This window comes from Coturnix japonica, chromosome 3, assembly GCF_054131305.1.
Source record: "Coturnix japonica strain WE chromosome 3, WE-NBRP24, whole genome shotgun sequence".
NCBI classification, from domain to species: Eukaryota; Metazoa; Chordata; class Aves; order Galliformes; family Phasianidae; genus Coturnix; species Coturnix japonica.
Window position 1 is genome coordinate 91900031 of NC_140665.1, and position 14685 is coordinate 91914715.

At 43.7% G+C, this 14685-nt stretch overlaps 1 protein-coding gene across 7 annotated transcripts in view; it reads right to left on the reverse strand.

The window, feature by feature from the left end:
• ROCK2 (Rho associated coiled-coil containing protein kinase 2) overlaps positions 1-13743 on the reverse strand; it is an 89661-nt gene extending 75918 nt beyond the window's left edge. For all 7 annotated transcript variants that reach the window (XM_085542175.1, XM_085542174.1, XM_015859414.3 and 4 more), the window contains exon 1: positions 13582-13743. In XM_085542175.1, the coding sequence (XP_085398301.1) occupies positions 13582-13737 (156 nt within the window). In that variant the 5' untranslated portion in view covers positions 13738-13743. The remainder of the gene's footprint in view (positions 1-13581) is intronic.
• Positions 13744-14685: the final 942 nt, after the last annotated feature.

The following is a 14685-nucleotide window of genomic DNA, read 5'->3' on the forward strand; positions in this document are numbered from 1 at the left end:
ACAATTTCAGTTACAGCCAATTCTGCCAAGGCTAAGTGGAAAAATGACTCAGGTTGGTTTTAATCGAGATTAGTTATTAAGGTTGATTCACAACACACTAACACAAGCATTTATAACACTACAAAGGTGGTGCCCACAGTAGCAGGTGGAGCTACTTCTTCTACTGATAGTAAAAGCATCTGTGGAACTCCATTAAGCATCTATGGAGAAGACCAAGGTAAAAAGTTTCTGGGATTGCTCTGCATTTCCCAGACTGAACACTCTACCTCCTCAGATTTTAACATTTCTTTTTCTAATATTAAAGGTTGCTTTGCTTCTCAACAATTTTATCTGTTCATTTAGAAGTTTTCAAAGATAAATACTTTTTGTTAAGTATATATATAGTATATAATCTTGATTGCTATTGCTAACAGCTGAAGCCCTTCAATAATTCTTTTTTAAAGAATGCTTAAGATCTGGATTATTACACAATAAGCCCACGACAAAACAAAACCTCCATTATTTCAATTATAGAGATCATAACATCTATTCCTCTTCTAAACACACTACTACTAAGACAGAAAAGAGCTGACTCCATTAACAGTTTCTACATATACACACCATTGGGAATGCATGCCTGCACTCTGCTGCGGATGTGTGACCTACTTCCCAAGGGATGTTTTGGTGCCACACACCCAGCCAGCTTTCTGAACCACGTACAATGCATTGAATGCAGTCTCAGGTTCTGCCTTAGATCACACCAAGGAATCCTGTGCTCACCGTTTTAAGAATAAAGTCATGTTGTCATATCTTTCTTCAGAGTATGGGATTCTTATTACAGACTACCTAAAGGTAACTAGGCTGGTTGCTCATTACTACCGAATTTACCTTCACTCTGCAGACCAGTCATCTCTAGTCATTAAAAATCATCATTAGACTGTGTCTTAAGTGTCATCTCTTTCTGCTTCTGGAAGTCATTCAAAAACAGATAAGGTATCCAACAGCATTTGAAGGTTTTCCTAATCCCCTGAGTACTCGTGGATCTTAAAGGGTTGACTATGGAGCTTATCTGAAAAGACAGAAAGGCATTCACAAGGACTTTGTTTATGGTTGATAAAGATCTTCACAAAGGAACCGACATCCTCAGGAGCTTTGGTCTCAGCTGAACAATGAAGTGGGCTGTAGCTTCATAATGTAAATGTATTTCTCAGTCTTGTAGAGATAAAGCTGAAAGACTCCTAAGTACTATAAATCTTAAGGCAGGTACAAATTTCTTCTTCTGCTATATAAAGGCTTTCAAGTGGTACCATCTCCATATATTTGGGCAACAAAATATTGTCTTCATCATCATGTCATTCAACAAAAGCATGTCTGGGTTTAACGAGACAGTTAAATTACAATTCTACCAGGATTTATTTACATACTGATAGCAGAAAGTATCAGCAGAGAATACGGTTGCTAAAAGGAATTCCAAAGCAGAAGAATATTATTCAGTTTGCTTAGCTTGTGTTTACGGCAATGCAATCAGTGCCAATTTGTCTTTGAACACAAAAATAATGAAGAAACAGAACCACGGCACCAAACCCAGGGCTATGTGAATAACCCAAAGTACTTGGAAAATCAAAGTCAAGCAAAAAAAAAAAAAAAAAAATCCATTTCCATTTTACTGTGGTTCCATAAGTGGAAAATAGTTTTCCCACAGATAACCTGGTGTTTTCTATAACTTCCTCAAGACCTGGCAGTAAACTTTTCAGCCTATGAGCAGAAGTCAAGAGAGCTGGGACTACACAGCCTGGAGAAGAGAAGGCTCAGGGCTATCCCATCAATGTCCACGAATACCTGAAGGGAAGGAGCAAAATGATGGAGCCAGGCTCTTTTCAGAGCTGCTCAGTGCGTCAGGATGGGCAATGGGCACAAACTGAAAGATGGAATCATCCCTGGAGCTCTTCAAAAGCCAAGGCATCCTGCTCTGGGTATTCATGCTTATGCAGGGAGTTGGACCAGACAGCCTCCAGAGTCACCCGGTCTGTGACCCTGTAATTTTTGATAAGCAAATATATTTATTTCTCCTTTCTGGGCAGATTCATTCCCATAAAAGCAATTTGAATCAGTTGCTTCCTCACACAATCAATTATACATCTATTTATTTAGAGGAGAAACTCCTGTGCATCAGGAGCACAAGGGTGAGAAGAGGTGTATGCTCTCAAATAATCTTTTAGCAGGAGGAGAACATTTACATATCTCTTGAAAGAGTGTTATGACACAGAGCCTGTCTGGTACCCACCCAGTACAGAGTACAGAACCAAGGCCCAGCGAGAAGCAGCACAGATACATTCAGTGGGATGCCGCCCTACAGCACGCACAGAAGTACTAAAGTTCATGTCTGACAAACAAAAATCCTTCCATCAACAAAAACAGCTTGTCAGCTTTACCACATATCTTTTAAGAAAGAGTCTGACCTGACTGTTTTAGGCCATTCCAGACAAAACCATGTCCTGTGACTGACTCAGTTTTCTGCTCATTCCTCACTGCCTTCATGGAAAATCTGCATGTATGCATCTCGCTATCCAAAAAAGTTCAAACACCATATAAACTTCATTGGTTAGAGAACAAGGCTAAGGCTAGTATCTTCAGAAAGTGAGTAAGACCAGATAGTCAAGAGTTCCATTGCTTTAGATATAAAGACCTCCTACCTCACTACCTCCCATGTGGTAGCACTGAATGTCACCAGAACACTACTTAGCCTTTTTTGTCACACCATCCAACACAGTAATCAAGTCAAAACCAACAAATAAGCAGTTTATGGTTAAAATAAACCCTGATAGTACTGATGCTGAACAATGTATTTTGAGACTCCATCCGCAGCAGCAAGACAAAGACGAGCAGTATCTGGACAGATGTGAGTTGAGAGTTCAACACTGTGGATTCACATATACTTTCAGCATCACCAGCCCTAGGATATTCCAATGCCAAGCGCATTTGTTTCTCTTTTCCCCTCTACTTTGTAATTTTAGAGGACAACTGTCCCAGTACTGATAAGATTTCACGTGTAAGAAAATAAACCAAGTCATTATGATGGTTAAAAAAAAAGTATAAATTCTTCAATCCAGAACATTATTTGATATATAAAAACTCTTGTTTACATGGCAGTGAGTTCTGATATATGTGCTCAGGAAATTAAGCATGAAATCAAAACGTAACTAAAAGTTCCACTTGGGATAAAACCCAAATACACCATTAGAAAATGAGAAAACATCTTCTTCATAAAGCCATTCCTCTACCCACCTAATTCAGCATCCATGTGATATAATGTGCCGATAGACATAAATAACTTAATCATAATTGAATTGATTGCTTTAGATTTAATGAACGTATTTGAATTTGTAGTATGTTGAAACCAATTCACACCCAAGTCACAACAAACTGCATCTTTCCAACTAAATTCAGACAAGGTCGTAGTTCTATTTTATTTTGAAATCACGGGCCATAATTTCAGCGATACAGTCTAAACAAAACGTACCGCACTGCAGAGAAAAATTAAACTCTACGGTAAGGCTCAATGCTATCTGAGGCACCTTGATTCAGTGAACTCTGCAGTAAAATCCTATGAGATTTTTTTTAAAGCAATATCATAATTGACGGAATTTGTTTTATTCCACTCCATTTCCATTCTGTGTTTTTAACACTCTAAGTTCTGGTAAAGATGTTATATGACAGAGAGAGAGGACAGTTGATGCTTCAGGTGCTTGAGATACACCACAAGGTGAAATAACACTGGAAATGCTTCTGAAAATGAAGAGCACTGAAATAGTTTATTTTGACACCCAAATTGCCTGTCTTTGGAGGCAGCCAATCCTGAACATTGATAAAATGAGTCACAGCTCAAACTGCTGCCATTTCAGGCTTCTGCAGTTGAATGGCTTCTCATCACACTATGACCATTTTAGATGTTCATGATCTTAACAGAAATTACCTTCAAAGCAGATAATGAGCTGAGTTTCTACACCGAAGAATACTACGGTGGCAAATTCTTCTACAGAAAGGCAGCTTATATTAGTATAGTTATTACTTCTTATGTGTAGGGAGCCTGCTTTGGCAGGGGGGTTGGACTCGATGATCTCTAGAAGTCCCTTCCAACCCCTACAATTCTGTGATTCTGTGATTTTATCCTTTGCTCACCTAAGCCAAAACTAATCCTAAACCAGAACAAACACCAAGCACACACAGAACAGTATTTCTGCTACTGTGGTGGGATTTTGCACCAGAGCTCTGATAACTGGAGCTGCTCCCTGCCCTGTCTGACACATGCGGATGCTTGCAGAGTAGATATGAACATCCATAGGGATGGAGATTAAGGAAGATAAAAATGTAGTTAAATTAAAGAGACTTCTATTTCACGTCACAGAAGTAATTTATAGAGATACTGAATACTGAACTTGTCAGAAGCAATGAAAAGAACAAGACTTTACAAAAACTTGACGGTTCAGTAATAGGAATGCATTTTTATCTTAGCTGGGTTTTTTTTAGCTTACCCTATCAGATCTATAGCTTAGTTCAGCTGCTTACAAGACCAGTATAGATGCAACCCTTCACAAAGCTACTAACTGCTCTGTACCCCCAGAGAAAACACTAAGCATGGAATAGCATTTAAATTAGCAGCAGTAGCTGCAATGCAAGAATAAATCGTCAGTATCTCCTTGACATATGAGTAATTCAAGTAGTTGCCTTCAGTTACCTTTCATATGAAGGAATAATAATAAAAAAATACCCTAAAATAATAAAGGCAGAGAAGAAATATAACTTACAACCTGGACTCATACATCCTAAAGTAGTCATTTAGTCAGATAGGTCAAGAATTAAAGACTACAGCTTAATGCCTAAACGGGCCAACATTTACTGTTAGATGAAGAGATGCTGCAGTGTTCACTAATTGGAACAGACCATGTGGTCTGTACAGCTGGTATTAGAAAGGGTTGTCGTTACTCACTAAGCCACCAGACTCCAATATGGAATTTTTTCCTTTTCTTCTCCACTTCCTTGAACTGTTAGAGGGAATAACTCTGTTCCTAAGGAGAACTTAATGGTCATTCATTAGAGTGGTTAGGCCCTGGAACAGGCTGCCCAGGGAGGTTGTGGATGCCCCGTCCTTGGAGGTGTTCAAGACCAGGTTGGACGGGGCCCTGGGCAACCTGATCTAGTAAAGGTGTATGTTTGGTGGCCCTGCCAGGCAGGGGGTTGGAACTACATGATCCTTGAGGTCCCTTCCAACCCGGGTTATTCTGTGATTCTGTGGTTCTATCACAAAGTTTAAAAGAAAAAAGCTTTCAGAAGACAAGCACAGCCATTCAACAAAAAGGGGCAGAAACAATGTTAAGCAATCCAGCAATATCTTATATCTACTTACTACTGCTTGTTCCATATATCTATAGCTGCACAGTTAGAAGTCTACTACAACATATGCTACCTGCGTACCAGAGTGCTAAAAGATTTAAGAACAAACACTTGTGTTCTATACCTGCAAGAAATGGCAGCGCTCCTCTCCCTCATCTTACGCTCATCTTAATCAGCACTAAACTGAAAACGGAGATCAGAACAAACCAGTTTCAGCAACCACAGGCAAAACCAGTTTAAAACTAGTTTCTGCATGAAATGGAACATTTTCATAGCATAAGCAAGCCAAACTGATGGCGTACCCCTCAACCAAAAGCTATGCCACCACTATTTCTTTAGAGAATGATCTCTTTGAAGAGATGTATATATACATACTAGAGTGAATTTACTGATAGAGCATTCTTCACTTGGGACAAAAGAAAAACAGAGGAGTTTTTCTCCAAGTCATACACCAGCAGCAAACACAAGCAGACTAAGTTTCCCAAGCTCACAACTCACAGTAAAAAGTCATTTCCAAGAGTTATTCAAAGGTATTTCTTAGAAAGAAAAAGGTCCCACTCGAGGATAAACCTCCGCTGTTAAGACAGCAACAACTAAGTATAGACTTTGGCTGACTATATATAGAATCAGTGATAAATGAGGACAAAGGAAATAAAATTTATTGTATGTAATAACTGTGATTTTAGTTGAACTTTAAATACTATTCAGAGGTGTGGAACTTGATCATTTTCTCCTTCTGGTTACTTATTTATTTGATAATTGTAACAGTCAAAACAAGCTGTTTAGAGATTAAAAGCCAATAAAAAGCATATTTGGTAAAGATTAGCCTGTCTTCATTGCGGTTGCAGACCTCATTTCATGTCTGTACGTGACCTCTTCATTCCCTCTTGAAGAAAGGCATTAAAAAAATTCTACGTTTGAATGAGTCACTCAAATTTTATCCTGCTTAATGCAGAACCTTGTTATTCCCTACTTTATATACAGAGTAGAAGTCAGTACCAATGATTTAGAACAGTCAAGAAATAAAGCTCGATCTCTCAAGATTCAGAATAAAACAGTCTGACATAAAATGTCCTCATCACCACCCTCTTTAGATCACAGCCTGGAGAGCGGGGCAGGGAGGAATGTGATGAGGTTTAACAAGAGCAAGAATAACTACACACATCAGTTCAGGTTAGGGGCTGACCTGCTGGAGAGGAGCTCTGAGGAGAAGGACCCGAGTGTCCTGGTGGATGACAAGTCGGTCATGAGCCAGCAGTGCCCTGGTGGCCAAAAATGCCAATGGCATTATGAAGTGCATTAAAAAGAGTGTGGGCAGCAGGTTGAAGGAGGTGATCCACCCCCTCTACCCTGCCCTAGTGAGGCTACATTTAGAATGGCAGCTCTAGTTCTGGGCTCCCCAGTTCAAAAAAGACAGGGAGCTCCAAGGAGTCCAGTGAAGGGTCATGAGGATGATAAGGGGCCTGGAGAGACCTAACTTGCTTAATCAGGGAGCTGGGCTCTGATCTTTTGCAGCCCTTTGCAACCCCTGCAATTCTGTGATCACTTAAGTCCATCCTAACCATTCAGTTCTTCTTCAGCACAGGTTAAACAAAAATAAAATAAAATAAAAAGCTTTTCATAAGGTTGGAAACAGAGAAACATTTGTCTGATGACATGCAGTGCCAACAGCAGAGTACTGAGCCTTCTGCACTCTACCCTTACTTTTACCTCTGCCTGCACCAACTGATCTGACCAGCACTGCCCAACTAACAATATGACTATGGCAATAAAGAGCCGAGGCTGCACAGCAACATCACAGAATCACAGAATTATCAAGGTTGGAAAAGACCTAGAAGATCATCTAGTCCAACCATTACCAATACTTCCTGGCTAAATCATATTCCTCAACATCAAAACCCAACCATCCTAGTTTGGACACAGAAAGATATAAAATACGCAATTGGTGACCATCTGTGAATGATTTGACTTAAGCAGGTTGTTGCACAGAAAGTTAATGAAAGATAGAAATAACGAAGTAATTGTATGTGGTAGCCAGATTGTTTTTCTTCTCACATCTACCACCTTCCTGATGCTACAATAACTGAGGCAGAGACTGAACAGAAGGGCAAGGGGATGACAAAACCTACATCCATCCCTTGATGTGAAAGAGAACAGTTTAACACCATGATATTTCATGGAAGAAAAACAAGCCCACTCTCTTAGTTGCAGTAACCACAGCAGAGGAACAGAAACATGAAGAAAAAGCCACCACCACCTAATCAGCTGTTACTGATTGGAACTATTTAACCTAATGGAACCCGGACAAAATTCACATAACCACAATGCTGTACACACTGCCAAACCGCTACTGAATGTGTAGAGGTTCAAGTGATCATCTTAAGCACAGCACCCTGTGACTCTGGTAGCAAGTAACTAATACACTGTGCTCATGTAATACACACAGTGACACTTCATCTGCTCTAAAAAGAGGGGACAGCACTGGCTAAGAGAATGGACTGCTCCTGGCCATAGGTGAGAGGTAATGGAGTCTCACTGCTGCATCACACGCAGTAGGTTGGACTTAGGAACTAAGCGCTACATTCACTGCATTCTGTTTACATAGCGAAAGGCTCATTAAAGTCAGTTTATTGCTAAGAAAGGCTGCCAAAATAAACAGAGTATTCTTGTTCTTAGCCAACATGATGTATCAAGAGATAAATATTTTAAATTAATTTGCCACTGGAATCATTTGGTGCTTTTCAGTTTCAAACAATCTGAGGACCAATACAGCATCTGCTATAAAACCTATAGGTATGGGTAAGAAAAAAAGCATATGCTTGTATAAAAAGTACACAGACACACACGTGTTCTTCCCTCTGTTCTTCCATTACAGAAAACTCTACCACCACGTTCCAAACCTTTTCAACCTTACAATCCAAGGACAGTTCCTTTGTGGCAGGAACACAATCCTAGTTCATTTTGGTAGATCAAACACTGGCAAGAAGTCATCGATTGACTGATGGCCACAGAGATTATGGGCTGCGGTAGCTCTGAAAATTAAAAAGAAAATCTAGTAATGCAATCCATATCAAAAGCTGCCAAATGGATCAATGCCGCGGTGTTGCTTTGCCATTAGCTGAAACCTGAAATTGTACTTAACCAAACAGTTTTTAATCAGCGTTTGCACACGATCCCCAATGGACACCGAGGCTACCAGTGACTGGGAAGAGTGATTTGGTTTGGGTTTTTTTCTACCACATGTAAGGCAGAAAAGAACTGTGCTAATTGAACATCTGAAGGAGACTAATGACTCTGTATCCGATCAATACAGGTAAAATATCTGGAGCACAAACGCCCCTAGTGCATGTACACTGGATCTATGCATCCTTTGTATGGCATTAAAAGCCCTGAAAGCAAAGCCATTTTCCCCCCCCTTGTTTCTTAAATTAAGTGAAATGCTTTAATTCTGGCGTGAATAATACAGGATATAGGAACATCTAAATGTGTCAGAAAATAGAACTCTCCTTCTCCAGTTAACTATACTGCTAAATATAAATCCATCACACAGGAACAATTAACAGAAGGCAATTCTTAAAGCTCATGTTTTTAATTTTACAGTACATGTTCTGAAATTACAGATTAGAAATAGCGCATTTCTATTAAGAGTCAAAAGCGAAGAATGAAATAAAAGGATAAGAACGACACGAGAAAACAAAGATTTCTTCAAGAACAAAGGATCATTTGGTCTCTCCACTAGTTTCTAGGCAATACATTTCAGATCAGACCCTGCTACGTTTTCAGCTCTTTCTTGCGCTCGATGGTTCAAATTAACACAACAGATTGTTCTTGCTCATTCAGAATCACATGGCAATAAAATGAGGAAAGTGAGACAACTCTCACTCACATTAATTCTGAAACACTCTGAAAGCTCATAAGAGCAAGAACTGCAGGTGGATAGATGAGTGTCCGCCAGAGGAGCTCAGCTGAGTGATCTGCTGAGTTCACACTTGGTATCTATCCAGGTGATGAGGAATCTGTATTGAGGATGGGAGTCAGAGCCGCATCCGCAATGTATTTTTCATTAGGAGTAAAATTCAACAGTTGTGATGGCAAGGATAAATTCTGCTAATCGTGAGTAGAAATTCATGTCCAAAGTAGCATAAACACACAGTCTGCCCACCAGCTGAGTAACAAACAGCCTCTTTTTCTCCTCCCAGTTTCAAGGCACATACACTCCATGTCGCTCAATCACACTATTACTGACGGTCCCCCACATCTCAGCATTCCACAACCATATATGCAGCCCAGCACTGTGCTCAATGTAGCTCTGAACTACCTGGTTTGCAGCTTAAGAATTGCATCTCCCAGAGGCTCACACCTCCTCAGCCGCGGCAAAGATATTTAACGCTTTACCTCTGCTGCGAAACATGGAGGCAGAAGCCTAAGGCTGAAACACTGGGGCCTGCATGTTCCCTTCTCTGACCAAAGGCCTTCGATCTGCACAGAGAAGACAGCTGCAGGGAGGAGGACAGCGAGATTCATCAGAGCAGTCTGGCACCACCCTAATAATTCTAGAGCTGAGTTCAACATGCTCAGGACCCATACGGTTATAGAAGGCAAGGAATGGGAAATCTGGATGAGTTTTGCACAGCATACACTGACCTGTCTACTCGTGGTTTAGAGCAATGTAAAAGTAGAGCTCATGCTAACAACCACACCCTTATATAACACGCATTTGATACTACATAAATCAAGTTAGCTAATGCTGTAGATAGCACATACATGCAAAGGAATAAAGCAGAACATGTACTTCAGAGCTGCTAAGCTCTTCTTAAACATAGCTGTCAACTCTTGAATTATTCAGTAGGGATGTATTTATAGAAGGGTTTCTTATGGATCACATACAGTCACATACCATTTAGCTCAACCATCAAGGTGTAGATACAGCACATAAAAGTGTGACTTTGTGACATGAGGAGATGACACAAACTGGCAGAGGAGTTAAGTTAGAACATGGTATTTCTGCAAACTGATCTGCACAACCTAATTCTAACATATATCCTGTAACAATGTTACAGGAGCAAAAAAAGGCTGTGCTGCAGACAGGTGCAATGTAAGAAGTCATCTACCTCAGCACAGGCCACTTAACTCAGGCTTTTATTAAGTTACAGTGAGAAAAAGAACATCCATCAGATGTCAAAACTGGGCTGCAGAAAACACTGTCCTTTGCAGCTGTCTTTGCTTTATCCTGCATAGAAAGGTGCATGCAGCTCTCACGTCGCCGTTTTCAACTCCTTATCAGTCCAAAACCAGGAAAAAGCCATCAAATACAGCTCACTTTGCATACGAGCCATGCTAACGAGTAGAAAGTACTCTGTGGCAGTAAAAAGACGGTGATAAGCAAGCAATGCATTTCGATTTGCATATTGCTAAGTTCTATATTCACACTTAGCTACCAGAACAAACCCAACAAGGAGTTCTCCACCTCTTAATGCCTCTGAATTGAGGCCACTTGACTCTTCCAGAGGTATATTTTAATCAAATAAACGGTTACGCTCAATAAAGGCAGAAACAGGAAGAGCTGAGGCATACAGCACAGCAATGGCCATACACGAACGTCTAAATGAGCCTCATGAGGCTGAAGGGAAATGATTGGCCTCAGAGTTCCTCCTGTTAAGAAACAGACAGATGTGGTGAGGAAGGCACAGCAGCACGTCCTCACCCACAGCCACCACACACATCAGCTCTCAATATGCAATGGAGCTGATATCTAAGGAAGAACAGCTTATTACTCCCCTTGTCACTTCCCTCAAACACGTGTGGTAGTTGAACAGCTACTTCTTTGCTTCCTCCAGCTTCCCAAAAATAAAAGACACACACAAAATGCAGAATAGCAGCTGTTGATGACTTTTTTACAGCGTAAGGAAATGAATTCCATTTCGGATTCCATTCCACATTTTTAGTTTTGGCTATGTTATTTTTGGAGGATGAAATAGCAGTGTTCCAGCCAGTCTTTTGGAGACCTTTTCCCTGGCTCTTAGTTTCTGTTGCCGTATTTCCACTTTTAAATGAAAACACAGAATCACAGAATGACCCGGGTTGGAAGGGACCTCAAGGATCATGTAGTTCCAACCCCCCTGCCTGGCAGGGCCACCAAACATACACCTTTACTAGATCAGGTTGCCCAGGGCCCCGTCCAACCTGGTCTTGAACACCTCCAAGGACGGGGCATCCACAACCTCCCTGGGCAGCCTGTTCCAGGGCCTAACCACTCTCCTAGTGAAGAACTTCCCCCTAACATCCAACCTAAATCTTCCCTCTTTCAACTTAAAACCATTTCCCCGTGTCCTGCTATTGTCAGCCCTTTCCAAGAGTTTACTCCCCTCCTGGGAGTAAGTTCCCTTCAGGTATTGAAAGGCTGCAATGAGGTTTCCACTTACAATCATTTAGACTGAAAGTGAGAAGGGAGCTGTTTACTAAACAAGTCAGCGTTGCAATTTGAATACGACGTTTTCATAGTAGGATATTGCAATAGTCAGCCTCACAAAACACCCATACAAACCTAACGTCAAACAGCATAAAGCAACAATACCAAAACCCCAGGGGCTTTTACAGGAAATCCACTGCTAATTTCATAAATCATTAATAATAATAATAAAGCTAAAGTAATTCATTATTTCTTACACAGGCATGTAAAACAACAACATCAATGTAACATCTTCCCCAGTGTTCATTATGTAAGCAATGCTCACAGAGGGAACGCAGCAAACAAAAGTGCTCTCCCATGATTTCTGATCTCAGCTGATGTCTCCAGTGTTTGATATGAGCTGGTCCGCACTATAAGCTCACAAACCCCTTGAAAAAGTGCTAAGCAGCCCAGTCTCAATTTCACTATTAGAATTTCTCTTCAGAAACATTGTTTGTAGTTTATCTCATCTATGTCTATGGCGTGGAAGGCAAGAGAATGAAAGAAACGCTCTGTTGAGTATAAAAGCAGAGTGTGAAGAAGCCTGTTGGGGTTAAGTAATTAACCTGATGCATTTTTCTGAGAGACTGTACTATTTTTAACTGTTCTTTTTTGGCCACAGGTCAAAGTTTTCCTAGCAAAATACCAAAGTGAAAAAGCTGGGAGCGAAGCCCAGAGGCAGCTCTTTGCTCTGGCCTAAGCTGAAACTTATCTGACTCCAGTGAGATAGGTAGCACCACTTCCCACTCCCCTTCATTGAGTGCTATGGTTTGTGGGCCTCATTATGCCTCTGAATGTCCGTGAGAGAAATAGTACACACTAAAGCCTTGAGAAGAGCATTTTTCAGATTCTATAGGAAATTCCTATACCCTCCACACAGCACAGACATCCATACTGTTCAGTCAGTTCCTGTATTTTTGGCCAAAGAACTGAGTCATTTCCAAGGAAAAAAAAAAGAAAAGATGAAGGAAAAGAAGGACTCAGTGTGAGTGCCTTGAGCAACTCCTGCCTGGAAGGGCTGGGATCTGCCCTCTCTTTTCTGTTCTTTCCCATTGGGACACACTGGAAATCTCTCAGTAGAGTGGAAATATTGGGTCTGGTGACCCAAAAGTTCAGTTTAAAATAATAATAACCATTCCCTCTCACTGCCTTTCCACGGTTCAGATGTTTTAAACGGGGAAACAGAATTCCTTCCCACTCCTTCCTGAGGGCATGGATTTCTTGGTAAAGGAAATTATATTTCACACACACACACACACACACACAGAAATGCTATGTGAAACGAGAGACAGACGAATCAATTTATCCCAATGGAAAACGAACGTGACCCCGTAGGATCCATCCCAGAGTTACATTTCTCCCTTAGGCGTGTCCCCTTTCCTGCGTTACCCCTGCAGCACTCACAGCCCCACCACACACACAAAGTTACACAAAGGTAGAGGTGGAGGGAGGCGAGAACCGGCGGGGCAGAGGTGATGCCCGAGGAGCGGAGCCGTCCCCACTGCACTGGGCGACGAGACGCGTCCCTCCCTCAGCCCCAAACCAACCCCGCTCCCCCCGCTGGGCCCCACAGCCCGGCAGGACGGTGCCCTCACTCAGCCCGGCCGCTCCCCTCCGGCGGCCCTCGGGGCCTCGACCAGCCCCCACCCGGGAAGGAGCCTTCGCCCTCCCCTGCAGGATGCGGAGCGTTTCCCTTCCTTCCTCCCGGCCGAGCCGAGGGCTGAGCCGCCTTTGTTAACCCGCCGCCCGCCGCCGCCCCTCACCAGCAGGCTCTCCACGTTGACCGGTGAGCGCGGGTCGCGGATCATAGACTCCAGCTTCCTCTGGCGGCCCTCGAGCATCCCCGCCGCCGCCGAATCCGGAGCCCGCGGCGCGAGGGGAGCCGCCGACATCTTCCCCGCCTGCAGCTGCTGGCTCATCCTCCCGAGGAGGGCCGCCTCCCCTCTCCAACGGGGAGGAGGAGGAGGAGGAGGAGACTGCGTGGGGTCGCCCCGCGGCCGGGGCCTAGCGAGGCGGCGAGGCCGGGCCTGAGCGGGCGGGAGCCGAGGGCAGCGCCGCCCCTGCCTCAAGTGCCCGCTCGGGGCGTCCCCTTGGCGGGGCCCGGCTCACCGCCCGCCGCCCGCAGCCGGCCGGGCCATCGCGGGCGAGGAGCTGGGGAGGGAAGGGGGAGAGCAGCGGTAGCAGCCGCGTTCCGGCTCCCGCTGTGTCAGCCGCGATCCCCGTTGGCGGCTCCACAGGCCTCGCTTGGCCCCGTTCTCCTTCTCTCCCTCCTCAGTCCATGCCGCACCCGCTGCTCCCACCGCCGCGCCCGCCCCCGGCCCGGCCCGGCCCCGTGCGGCGGGAGGCGGCCTCCCTTACCCACAAGGCCCCGCTGCGACACAGCGGCCGCATAACTCGGAGCTCACGCCGAGCTCGGCTCAAACCCCATCGGGACGGAGCGGAGGGCAGCGAGGGGAAGGGGTCGCTGAGGTGACTCAGCGCCCGGCTGTGGGGAGCCATTGCGTGAGGGGAGAAAAGTGCTTTTCTCACAGCAGGTTAAGGGCACGGAAAGGAGCTGGGCTGTGCAGGGAATGAAGAGGGAGAGCCCCTTAAGGTTGAGGTGGTTGGAGCAGCCTCTGAAGATCGGGCTGAGCCGCAGCTTCTGGGCTGTACTCAAGGCCAGCTTGCGCTCAGCGGGAGCAGGGAGAGGAGGGGGGTGCTGGGGATGGATGTGCTGTGAGGTGGGGAACCAGGCTTGGTGGAAAAGGCAGCACAGAGATGGAGCTCCGGGCAGCGTGGAGAACACAACACGTACTGGCTCCACCGGTTGAGATGTGGAGATGGCAAGGACCTGATGGAGAAAAAGAGAATGTTTTTGGTTTGGCACA